Here is a 13,920-nt window from a genome sequence, read left to right on the forward strand (position 1 = left end):
TGCATTCTTTTTTTTTGTTTTTTTACAGAATCATAAAGACCCAAAAAATATATTCATATAATGGATACATTTGTACACAGAAATAAAAGACGTATTGAGACTTAATCAATATAATAATGGAATATCTTTGCTTTTGCTGCAATAAGTTCAGTTCGAAAACAAGTATCAGCATTGGGTTTATGGGACAAGGTATATTTCAGGAGATAATAGCAAAAGGCAGAGGTACCCTCAGACCCTTGACAGAAACCCACAGCCAGCAAGAAGACTTGCATACAACCCAAATCACAACCAACAACCATAGATAAAGCTGACTTAAACAGTGAGTGAGTGTTTTTGGTTTAATGGCGTTTGAAACAGTTGTATCACAGAACAATGTGTCAGGACATCCCAAAGTTATGCCCCTCTCAGACATGTATTTGGTGGTAACCTGTGAGGCCCACCTCCCCCTCAGTACTCTGTGATCTACTACAGCCACTGATGATGAGGATGCTGTCTGAAGGTTCAACCTTTACAACCTGTGAGTCCCACCTCCCCCTCAGTACTCTGTGATCTACTACAGCCACTGATGATGAGGATGCTGTCTGAAGGTTCAACCTTTACAACCTGTGAGCCCCACCTTCCCCTCAGTACTCTGTGATCTACTACAGCCACTGACGAGGATGCTGTCTGAAGGTTTTACCTTTACAACCTGTGAGCCCCACCTCCACCTCAGTACTCAGTGATCTACTACAGCCACTGATGATGAGGATGCTGTCTGAAGGTTCAACCTTTACAACCTGTGAGCCCCACCTCCACCTCAGTACTCAGTGATCTACTACAGCCACTGACGAGGATGCTGTCTGAAGGTTTTACCTTTGCAACTTCAGCAGCTGTCTTGTACCTCTGGAGTTCCAGATTCTTCACCTCCAGCTGTTTAAATAATACTTGTGTCTTTTCATCTTTTTCCTCAATTTCTGAAAAAGAATAACAAAAAAGAACATTATTTAAAGATTGAAAGGAATAAGGTCATAATATCAATCACTGGATCATCTGATCATTTATAGGATATGTCTGTCATCACATAATCTGTAAAAGAAAGATAGAAAACAGGCTTGAAAGGGATTTTAGAAACATTTAGCAATGCCACAAACAAGGTCAGCAAAACACAAACAAGGTCAGCAAAATACAAACAAGGTCAATAAGACCAAGACCAAGGTCAATAAGACATCAAAACTATAATGTATGCAATATGTTTCTTACATCATCGTTAACAAAGCAACTTGAGGAGAAACTAATGATGGATGACACACAGAGGTATGACAAAGTAGTTCCAACTGTCATGAAACTGTTAACGCAATTGTCATGACTTTAAAATCAAGTGGAGCATTTGAAATATTTCACTAAGACTGTTCACTCAGACCTACCTGTCTGGATAGAGAGCAGCTTCTCGCTAAGACTGGCCAGTTCATCCTTGGCTGACTGTAAGGCTTTCTCCAGTTTCTTCTTGCCTCTACACATGCAACATTTAAAGTCAGCACTGATCAAGCACCCAGCTCCGAATATATACAGCTAAAATTATTAAAAAGACAGATTACCATCTGACTACGATACTGATGTCAAATGGCAATATGATTCTTTATCGGGGCCTAGATTTCCGAAGAACTCTTAGTGCTAAGATAGTCATAAGTGCAATACATTAACATAGAAATACAACTATCTTAGCGCTAAGAGAGCTTTGAAAATCTAGGCCCTGGCCTCACCAGAATTGAAAAAAAGTTTTGAGTTGATTTTGAAAGTTGTCTTTGAAAGTTATCTGAATAAAAACACAAGGTATGTCCAACATCACAAGCCAGATGATGCCAGGTGATGATAGGAGACGCCAAGTGACAAGTGACTATCGTCACATGCAAAGGCTAAACATGTGCCAGTTCCATGGCCTTAACTGTATGCCAACACTTACAAGCAGTTAGACACTTTCAACATTTCCTGGAAATCAAGAGAATTTCAATTGTATGCATAATATATTATTATTAATTGCAGTGTTGGTGTCATAAGATACGGTACATGACTTAAAAAGCCCTGCCAAATTATTTTTTATTCAGATTCAAAAACTAAAATGTTGATGAAATTGCTGCTTTTAACTTAAAAAAAACCCCAAAGACACACATATCTTTAAACAGGTTCTATCGTAAATTGTTGAATAACTGAGCAAATTCTTGTTTAAGTTCAGAAATCCCAGATTTCTCAATAATCAATATGTTTTAATTTGTCATCCTGACAAACTGTATGCAGATTGTAACAATGATATCACAGTATGGAGCCTGTAAAGACAGCCACATAAATATCATAAATATAATCAATTTTAAATTATAAAACATTAAAAGAACTTCACTTAAGACTGTTACATTTGACTTTACAAATACCATTTTTTTAATAAATTTATTTTCAAGCATACACAACATTTACACTTACAAAGCAGGGAATCACCATGCAAAAGCAATTTTTTTTTCAGCAAAAATTCACAAAAGCTTGGATAAGACTTTTTTCAATAATTATAAATCAAAGGGAGATAACTTCATGTTTGTTTGTATCTTGATTAAAATTTGTTTAATGTTGCACTCTTCCATTAGTCCAGTTATGTGTAGACAGTCTGTAAATAATTACGTCTGGAGCAGATAATACAGTGAATGACATCACCAGCATCAATCTGTGTAACTCAGATACACTGAAATATATTAACTTGGTCTGCGAGGTTGAACAGTCAGTCGCTGAAGACCAGTTTTGACCTGGATTTTAATGGGCAGTCCAATGGGAAAAAAGGGTTTCCAACAACATTGGGTGAATGTTTTTCACAATTACAACTTTTCATATATTTGTACTAACAATGCCTCAAAAACTTTGTTCTTTTTCATGACTATCCTTCACCCTAACCTAAGGATCATACAGGGTTGTTTGATTCCAAAGACGCATCAGCTTCCTAGGGACTGGAGAGGGTAGGTAACCTTAAACCCTTACCCTATGGATTGTAGACTGGCAGTGAAGGGAGACGAAGCAATTACCATGATATAGCAAGACAGTCCTGGAGAACAGATACGAAGCACTATATCATGGCTCCACAGTGAGCCATGAGGGTGGCAACCAGTAGCCCACCATATTTTACTAGTCCATGGCTCCACTTTCTGCTCTTTAAGTGACTTTGTGAATTTAATTTTACACCACTTTAAGCAATATTCTAGCATCTTCACATATTGCATCAAGGTGGATAATCGAACCTGGTGTGATGAGCGAGCTTTAATTACTACGCTAGTATGAAATCTTATATAATTTTCAATCTTAAGAATTTACAACAATGAAATTAATATGGTTTTCTTGTACAACAAACAATAAGGGTCCCTATACTTGAATACTTTAGGGGCAGTAGAGTAGCCAAGTAGCCTTGGCTCATCATGCCAAAGACCCAGGTACAATTTCTCACATGAATACAATGTGTGAAGCCATTTCCTCATGTCCCCTGTCATGATATTGCAGGAATATTGCTACAAGAGGCATAAAACCATACTCACTCATTCACTCACGTCAACAGCAAACCTTAAGTACTCTTGCATCCATAACTAAACATTTCAGATACAGCTTTTCATTTCTTCATATTTAAAGCCACATTTGACAATATTCCTGCTGTGTGGCACAGCCAGTAGATATTGAGTCTGGACAATCTTGAGGTCGATGTTGTGAGCGAAGATAGAGGGCTGGCTAAAAGGATTGATCATCAGAAACATTGTCAATTTTAGCAATATTCCAGCAATTTTGCGGCAGAAGACACAAGAAATCAGCTTTACACATTGCACCCATGTGGGGAATCGAACCTGGGTTTTCAGCGTTATGAATGAATGCTCTATCCATTTGGCTACCCCACTGCCTGGAAGAGTTGTAAACAATCATAGATATGTGTGTTACGGAACAGAAATTGTCTTTCATATCTCACACATACTATACACAAACATATTTACTTATGGCACATAGACATGTGTGTTACGGAACAGAAATTGTCTTTCTTATCTCACACATACCATACACAAACATATTTACTTATGGCGCATAGACATGTGTGTTACGGAACAGAAATTGTCTTTCTTATCTCACACATACCATACACAAACATATTTACTTATGGCGCATGGACATGTGTGTTACGGAACAGAAATTGTCTTTCTTATCTCACACATACCATACACAAACATATTTACTTATGGCGCATGGACATGTGTGTTACGGAACAGAAATTGTCTTTCATATCTCACACATACCATACACAAACATATTTACTTATGGCACTTTTCTCAGGTTCATTCAGAGAACTGTTTTGTTTGCAGTCCTTACCATTCACCTCTGAGGTGTAATATGTTGATTTCTTTCAGGTGTTTTAGCAATGATGCTCAAAGTTACTCCTCTGATGGTTATCAATAGTAGATCAATATCTTGATCACACTTATTCATCTCTCTAGCCAGCCCTAAAAATGCCAACAATCAACCAAGTTATCACACCAGAAAAAAGCATCCATTCTGTATGCTTGCAACCTCGATAAGGTGCTGAGTATTTTTTTAAAAATGTTAATGGTGTGCTTGGTGCAGATATAAGAAACATGCAAGTCTGTTTTAACACATTGCTTCAATGTGCAATTCAGATGACAATTGAAAAACAAAAAATAAACGGCTGCATCTTTCAAATCTGAAAAATGTGTTCAGGTTCGTAATAATGAAAATCTCATTCAGTCCAACCGAAAAGCGTGTGAGGCTGGTAGGGGTGTGTCAAGACAGAGTAGATGGTGGGGTAAGGGTGGGGTGGGGGGGTTCACATGCTCATCAAGGTGTGTACAACCTGGGCTATTTTCATTTGATTCTTGGCTATATGGAAACAAGATTCTGCATTTTTTGTAAACAACTTAACTTACTTGCTTTGTAACATCATCAAATGATCAGTAATAGAAAATGGTGTGGGGCTAAACTTAGCTCAGTTCGTATTGCCAGTAATTCAGTCCAAAGGCCATGTCAAGCAATATTGGTTCCTAATTTTCACAAGAATGAATCAGAGAATACCCCCCCAAAATAAATCAGAGAATACCCAAAATGTTACAAGACTTCACACATTGTCAGAAAGGGATGAATGGAGTCTTTGACAAATAATATGTAAACTTGAAACAAAATTTTTACATTATTCCTATTTGTCATTTTACCAGAACACATACAATGTGATATTATCTGAGGGAAACATGATGAAAAGGCATAGTCTCCCCACCTCACCCAGCTGTGAATGGGTACCTTTTATGGATGCCTAGAAGACAGCAAGAGTTGTATGGTCCCCAGGGAGTTGAGATTAAAAATATGATATGATGTTGTGGTGGACATCCAGTGATCGAGGGAAAAACAAAGTGCCTTTCAGCAGGTGAGGTGGATATTGGTGCTGTACAAATATTAGCATATGATTTATATAATACTACTAATAAAACAACAGTATCCTCTCATCAATGTCATTGCTTCAGACAACCAATCAGCACTGAGGATATTCAGAAACACCAGAAAGTTCTACTTGCTTTGCTACTCTTGTGGGCAATATTAATTATATCACCAATTTATCAATATTAATAACACCATCAGAAGTTCTGATACCCCACTGTATGGCACTAACAGTGTCTTTTCAAAACAAATCCATTCAAAAGCATTTTTGTAAAATCATAGTTAGTGAGAGCAACATACAAAACTAAAATAACCAAGTATGTGACAAGGGTTAGATTGTTCAAACAGTGTCAGTGAACTCAAGGCAAATACACACATTTAATCATGACTGATCACTTACTTCACTTCCCCACCTTGTGTGTTTACTTGTCTTCAGGAGAGAAGAAAACATTATTACATACAACAATCCATGTCATTGTAACTCAATATATGCTCTGGAATATGTGTGCCACCATCCACTTCAAGTTTGTGGCAACACAACGGAATCTTCCCTGAAATTGTGTTTGAGTTTTATGCTGTCGCAGCTAACTGGTTGATTGGCTTTTTGTTTGACACTCCACTAAGCAATACTACAGCTACCCACTAATGGTACTGTACCCAACAAGTGCTACTGTAACCAACTGGTCATAATCTCACTCACTAATGGTACTGCACCCAATAAGCACTAATCTAACCAACCAACCACACTCTAACCCACTAACTGTACTGTACCCAGCCAACACTACTGTAACCAACTACACCTACAGCTACCCACTAATGGTACTGTACCCAACAAGTGCTACTGTAACCAACTGGTCATAATCTCACTCACTAATGGTACTGCACCCAATAAGCACTAATCTAACCAACCAACCACACTCTAACCCACTAACTGTACTGTACCCAGCCAACACTACTGTAACCAACTACACCTACAGCTACCCACTAATGGTACTGTACCCAACAAGTGCTACTGTAACCAACTGGTCATAATCTCACTCACTAATGGTACTGCACCCAATAAGCACTAATCTAACCAACCAACCACACTCTAACCCACTAACTGTACTGTACCCAGCCAACACTACTGTAACCAACTACACCTACAGCTACCCACTAATGGTACTGTACCCAACAAGTGCTACTGTAACCAACTGGTCATAATCTCACTCACTAATGGTACTGCACCCAATAAGCACTAATCTAACCAACCAACCACACTCTAACCCACTAACTGTACTGTACCCAGCCAACACTACTGTAACCAACTACACCTAAAGCAACCCACTAACTGTACTGTACCCAACAAGTGCTACTGTAACCAACTGGTCATAATCTCACTCACTAATGGTACTGCACCCAATAAGCACTAATCTAACCAACCAACCACACTCTAACCCACTAACTGTACTGTACCCAGCCAACACTACTGTAACCAACTACACCTAAAGCTACCCACTAATGGTACTGTACCCAACAAGTGCTACTGTAACCAACTGGTCATAATCTCACTCACTAATGGTACTGCACCCAATAAGCACTAATCTAACCAACCAACCACACTCTAACCCACTAACTGTACTGTACCCAGCCAACACTACTGTAACCAACTACACCTAAAGCAACCCACTAACTGTACTGTACCCAACAAGTGCTACTGTAACCAACTGGTCATAATCTCACTCACTAATGGTACTGCACCCAATAAGCACTAATCTAACCAACCAACCACACTCTAACAAACTAACTGTACTGTACCCAGCCAACACTACTGTAACCAACTACACCTAAAGCTACCCACTAATGGTACTGTACCCAACAAGTGCTACTGTAACCAACTGGTCATAATCTCACTCACTAATGGTACTGCACCCAATAAGCACTAATCTAACCAACCAACCACACTCTAACCCACTAACTGTACTGTACCCAGCCAACACTACTGTAACCAACTACACCTAAAGCAACCCACTAACTGTACTGTACCCAACAAGTGCTACTGTAACCAACTGGTCATAATCTCACTCACTAATGGTACTGCACCCAATAAGCACTAATCTAACCAACCAACCACACTCTAACCCACTAACTGTACTGTACCCAGCCAACACTACTGTAACCAACTACACCTAAAGCAACCCACTAACTGTACTGTACCCAACAAGTGCTACTGTAACCAACTGGTCATAATCTCACTCACTAATGGTACTGCACCCAATAAGCACTAATCTAACCAACCAACCACACTCTAACCCACTAACTGTACTGTACCCAGCCAACACTACTGTAACCAACTACACATAAAGTAACCCACTAACTGTACTGTACCCAGCCAACACTACTGTAACCAACTACACCTAAAGCAACCCACTAATGGTACTGTACCCAACAAGTGCTACTGTAACCAACTGGTCATAATCTCACTCACTAATGGTACTGCACCCAATAAGCACTAATCTAACCAACCAACCACACTCTAACCCACTAACTGTACTGTACCCAGCCAACACTACTGTAACCAACTACACCTACAGCTACCCACTAATGGTACTGTACCCAACAAGTGCTACTGTAACCAACTGGTCATAATCTCACTCACTAATGGTACTGCACCCAATAAGCACTAATCTAACCAACCAACCACACTCTAACCCACTAACTGTACTGTACCCAGCCAACACTACTGTAACCAACTACACCTACAGCTACCCACTAATGGTACTGTACCCAACAAGTGCTACTGTAACCAACTGGTCATAATCTCACTCACTAATGGTACTGCACCCAATAAGCACTAATCTAACCAACCAACCACACTCTAACCCACTAACTGTACTGTACCCAGCCAACACTACTGTAACCAACTACACCTAAAGCAACCCACTAACTGTACTGTACCCAACAAGTGCTACTGTAACCAACTGGTCATAATCTCACTCACTAATGGTACTGCACCCAATAAGCACTAATCTAACCAACCAACCACACTCTAACCCACTAACTGTACTGTACCCAGCCAACACTACTGTAACCAACTACACCTAAAGCAACCCACTAACTGTACTGTACCCAACAAGTGCTACTGTAACCAACTGGTCATAATCTCACTCACTAATGGTACTGCACCCAATAAGCACTAATCTAACCAACCAACCACACTCTAACCCACTAACTGTACTGTACCCAGCCAACACTACTGTAACCAACTACACCTAAAGCAACCCACTAATGGTACTGTACCCAACAAGTGCTACTGTAACCAACTGGTCATAATCTCACTCACTAATGGTACTGCACCCAATAAGCACTAATCTAACCAACCAACCACACTCTAACCCACTAACTGTACTGTACCCAGCCAACACTACTGTAACCAACTACACCTAAAGCAACCCACTAACTGTACTGTACCCAACAAGTGCTACTGTAACCAACTGGTCATAATCTCACTCACTAATGGTACTGCACCCAATAAGCACTAATCTAACCAACCAACCACACTCTAACCCACTAACTGTACTGTACCCAACCAACACTACTGTAACCAACTACACCTAAAGCTACCCACTAATGGTACTGTACCCAACAAGTGCTACTGTAACCAACTGGTCATAATCTCACTCACTAATGGTACTGCACCCAATAAGCACTAATCTAACCAACCAACCACACTCTAACCCACTAACTGTACTGTACCCAGCCAACACTACTGTAACCAACTACACCTAAAGCAACCCACTAACTGTACTGTACCCAACAAGTGCTACTGTAACCAACTGGTCATAATCTCACTCACTAATGGTACTGCACCCAATAAGCACTAATCTAACCAACCAACCACACTCTAACCCACTAACTGTACTGTACCCAGCCAACACTACTGTAACCAACTACACCTAAAGCAACCCACTAACTGTACTGTACCCAACAAGTGCTACTGTAACCAACTGGTCATAATCTCACTCACTAATGGTACTGCACCCAATAAGCACTAATCTAACCAACCAACCACACTCTAACCCACTAACTGTACTGTACCCAGCCAACACTACTGTAACCAACTACACATAAAGTAACCCACTAACTGTACTGTACCCAGCCAACACTACTGTAACCAACTACACCTAAAGCAACCCACTAACTGTACTGTACCCAACAAGTGCTACTGTAACCAACCAGCCATAATGTAACCCACTAATGCTACTGTACCCAGCAAAGACTACTGTAACCAACCAGCCATAATCTACCCTACTAACTGTACTGTACCGACATTACTGTAAGCAACTGTGCATAATATAACCCACTACAGGTACTGTACCCAACAAATATTGTAACCAACCTACCATAATATAACCCACTAATGGTACTGTACCCAACAAGTGCTACTGTATCTCACCAACCATAATATAACCCACTAATGGTACTGTACCCAACAAGTGCTACTGTATCCCACCAACCATAACATAACCCACTAATGGTACTGCACCCAACAAATACTGTAAGCAGCCAACCATATTATGGCCCACTAATGGTACTGTACCCAACAAATGCTACTGAAACCATCCAGCCGTGATGTTTGGACTCACTTATTGGTGGCTTTCTTCTCAGCATAGGCAGCCAGACAGTCTACTATCTCCTTGTTCAGCTCTCCCAGTCTCTTGGTGAGATCATTGGCTGTCTTCAGCGACCCATCAATCTTGTCTGCAACATCCTCCAAGTCTATGTCAGGGGTCCCCGGAAACCAATCCTCCTCCTCATAAGATTTACTGTTCTCCATAAAGAACTGGAACAATGTGCAGGGATGTCAGTGTACAAGGGGTTGCTTCTGGGGCTACTGTAATAGTTCTGTGATAGTTGTTGAGTATTACAATAGTTCTGTGACAGTTTTCAAGAATTTCAATAGTTCTGTGACAGTTTTCAAGAATTTCAAAAGTTTTTTGACAGTTTTCAAGAGTTTCAATAGTGCTGTGATAACCATGTCACATCTCTCTCTGAAAATGTCTTTGAGGTTTACATTATTGCAGTTGATTGGCTGGTTGGTTTGTAGTTTAACCTCATTTTCAGCAATATTCCAGCTATATGGTGGGAGTCTGTAAATAATCAAGCCTGGACCGGACAATCTGGTGATCAACAGCATGAGCATCATTCTGTGCAACTGGGATACAATGACGTGTCAACCAAGTCAGCAAGCCTTAGCATAGGAACTTTACGCATGGGTTATTGAAGATCTATTCTTACACTGATCTTCACAGGTCTGATGGGCTAGAAAGAGGTAAAGATTACAGAGATGACTGTGCAAGGAGGCAATCTGTTTGAAAGACATAACTCTATACACAGGATTCTGATGTGAAAGTTGATTTCGTTGGCTGAGTTTCTGGAAAGGATCACAGAGGTTACTCACTTCATTGACCTGTTGAAGTAGGCGGAGCTTCTGACCACTGACATCCTGGAAACCTACGATAAAGATGGTCACTTGCTGCTGATACTGAAATTAGAAGATGGAAGTGTTGGACAAGGTAGATTCAGTCATTGACACATACAGACCATTCTTCAAACACCTGACACCTGTTGATGTGAAAGAAGATGCCAGGAATTTTTAAGATGTTTGTTTGTGTGTTTGTTGTTTAATGCTGCACTCAACAATATTCCAGCTATATGGAGGCAGTCTGTAAATAATCAAGTCTGCACAAGAATATCTAGTGATCAACATCATGAACATCAATCTATACAACTGGATACAATGACATCAACCAAGTCAGTGAGCCTGATCACCTTATTTTATTCCATTGATGGAAACCCTCCCTACTCAGGCTTCATTACTCAACACAATGTTTATTCTTTAATGACCCTTACTACAAGGCTGGACCCAATCATGGTCTGCTCAAAAGCGCAAAAAGATCCGCAATGTATCTTGTTAGAGTTCACAAGAATTTTTGACTTGATGTTATACATGTATATGATTACAACCAGTGTGACATTGCAGTGATCGATAATCACCGATCAATCATAATATAGACATACACAAGTTTTATGTTAGGATATACCTAGAACTGACTGCAACATGAAGTTAGAAACGGATTCGGGATTCAGGATTCGGGATTCAGGATTCGGGATTCGAATCCCAAATCTGAATATTTTTTTCAGATTCGAATCCCGAATCTGAATTTTTTCTTCACATTCTGGACTCAAATCCTGAATTTGAATTACTGTTCACATTCCATATTTTTCTTTTCTAGATTCAGCATTCCCTTCTCAAATCCTGAATCCATTTCTAACTTCATGTTGCCAGAACTGACACAACAAGGGAGATAAAGTCTTTGCATTGATCTACACAAATGGGGCTGAGTTAGTTAGATGGCTGATTTTGTGTGCTGCTGATTAGGTGCCTGACTCTGAGAGTATGGCTTCAAATTCAGGATGGGAATCAAGTCAACACAAGAACTAGAATTAGTATTTACTGAAAAAGTGTAATCCTAAACAGTCTATGAGTAAAGTTAGGTGTCATCAAGTTTACAAACAGAATACATAGTAATTAAAAGTGAGAAATGTGGTGTCATTACCTTTCTCTTCTTGACCTGGTCCCGAATGAGCTCTTCCAGCTCACCCTGAAACAATCAAAATAACATGTAATATTGTCCTGATACAAGCAGAATAACAAGGAATATTGCCTTGAGATAAGCAGAATAACATGGAATGCTGCCCTGACATATGCAGAATAACATGGAATGTTGCCCTGACACTAGAAGAATAACATGGAATATGACCTTGAAACACACAGAATAACATGGAACAAAGCCCTGACACAAGCACAATAACATGGAATGTTGTGCTCCAGCAAACAGAATATCATGGACCAGACAATCCAGTGATCAACAGCACAAGCATCAATCTACATAACTGGAATATGATGACATGTCAGCTAATTCAGTGAGCCTGACCATCCGATACCATTAGCCACCTTTAAAAATGTATGGGTTGCTGAAGACCGATTCTAAAGTGGTGCTTCACAGGTGTTGAGTATACTTACAATATCATTGACATATTCCATGTTGGCATCATGGCCATACTCGTCACTCATCTCAAATGAGCCATAGATCTGAAAAAAAGGAATTTTTGAAGAGTCAAGCCTCAACATATTGCTTCCTATTTTAAATGGCATTAAGAAATTGGTTTGAGAAGCAAGGGAGTTAATTCTCTATTGGTATGAAGCATGAGTGAGTGAGTGAGTTTAGTTTTACGTCGCACTTAGCAATATTCCAGCTATATGGCGACGGTCTGTAAATAATAGAGTCTGGACCAGACAATCCAGTGATCAACAACATGAGCATCGATCTGCGCAATGGGGAACCGATGACATGTGTCAACCAAGTCAGCTAGTCTGACCACCCGATCCCGTTAGTCGCCTCTTACGACAAGCATAGTCACCTTTTATGGCAAGCATGGGTTGCTGAAGGCCTATTCTACCCCGGGACCTTCACGGGTGTATGAAGCATGTGATTGAATGAGTGAGTATGGTTTTATGCCACTTTCACCATCATTCCAGCACCATCACATGACACTAAAAATGGACTTCACACATTGCCCCTATATGGAGAATTGAACCCATGTTTTCATTGTAAGGAGGACACACCTTAAATACTGGGCTACTCCAAGCCTAACCTATATCAAGCAAGGGATCATCTTCTTGTCAAGTTAAGTATTTTGTTTGGATGTTGGAGCTGACAAGTCAGATGATTCTGTCTGTGATTTTGTAAACTTTGCAGCTATTTACTCTGAGCTGGATTACTGTTTGTTTGTTTGTTTGTTACTGCACTCAGCAATATTCCAGCCACCTGAGGACCGACAAGATTACTGACAAAGAAATGTTCTGAATGCACAGTTTGGGACAAAAAAATCATTTTTGTGATTTGAAGGTGTCACTGATCATTTGGTCTACAGTAACTTAAAATTGAAACCTCTGTATAATACTGTCAGTTTCAAATGAAATTTGCAGAAATATAATTTTCAATAACACCGGTAAAATAAAAAAAAAACAAATCATGCCCTCCTATTTCCCATCCTCACATTCTCCACCCTTGACAAAACTTTCTCCAGTTCATCCCTGGTCTCGTCCGCCACCCGTTGTGCAAGGGATCTGGCATTCCGGTCCATTACGGCCTGCGCAGGGGCATCGCCGCGGTCAATGATGGAGATGCTGCCCACGTAGTTCATCGTCATGGTGACGTCTGGTCCTTACCGTCACGCCTGAATCAGAAGCATGTTTAGATGATATTTGACTACAAGTGTAACTAGGAAGACAGGGGAGGTGAGCAAAATTGGGTTTTAGTTATTTATTTATATTAAAGCTTACACGCAACATAAAAAACAATTTTGGAGATTGTGATACCTTTAAAAGTAAAAAGGTATGAAAAATGCACATTCAGCTTGAAAAGCTGAAAAATAAAGTGATGA

At 39.9% G+C, this 13,920-nt stretch overlaps 2 protein-coding genes across 2 annotated transcripts in view; both read right to left on the minus strand.

Moving 5' to 3' along the window:
* LOC137259760 (phosphatidylinositol 4-phosphate 5-kinase type-1 alpha-like) overlaps window positions 1-13,920 on the minus strand; it is a 367,781-nt gene that overhangs the window by 337,870 nt on the left and 15,991 nt on the right. The window lies entirely within an intron of this gene.
* Window positions 1-13,920, minus strand: part of LOC137259756 (putative leucine-rich repeat-containing protein DDB_G0290503) — a 143,151-nt gene that overhangs the window by 114,946 nt on the left and 14,285 nt on the right. Inside the window, exons 2-9 of the mRNA XM_067797360.1 lie at window positions 13,534-13,713; window positions 12,497-12,565; window positions 12,030-12,074; window positions 10,871-10,954; window positions 10,056-10,252; window positions 5,831-5,860; window positions 1,404-1,489; window positions 853-953 (exon numbers count right to left, since the gene is read on the minus strand). Coding sequence (XP_067653461.1) covers window positions 853-953; window positions 1,404-1,489; window positions 5,831-5,860; window positions 10,056-10,252; window positions 10,871-10,954; window positions 12,030-12,074; window positions 12,497-12,565; window positions 13,534-13,686 — 765 coding nt within the window. The 5' untranslated portion in view covers window positions 13,687-13,713. The remainder of the gene's footprint in view (window positions 1-852; window positions 954-1,403; window positions 1,490-5,830; window positions 5,861-10,055; window positions 10,253-10,870; window positions 10,955-12,029; window positions 12,075-12,496; window positions 12,566-13,533; window positions 13,714-13,920) is intronic.

Source organism: Haliotis asinina, chromosome 13, assembly GCF_037392515.1.
Source record: "Haliotis asinina isolate JCU_RB_2024 chromosome 13, JCU_Hal_asi_v2, whole genome shotgun sequence".
Classification (NCBI taxonomy): Eukaryota; Metazoa; Mollusca; class Gastropoda; order Lepetellida; family Haliotidae; genus Haliotis; species Haliotis asinina.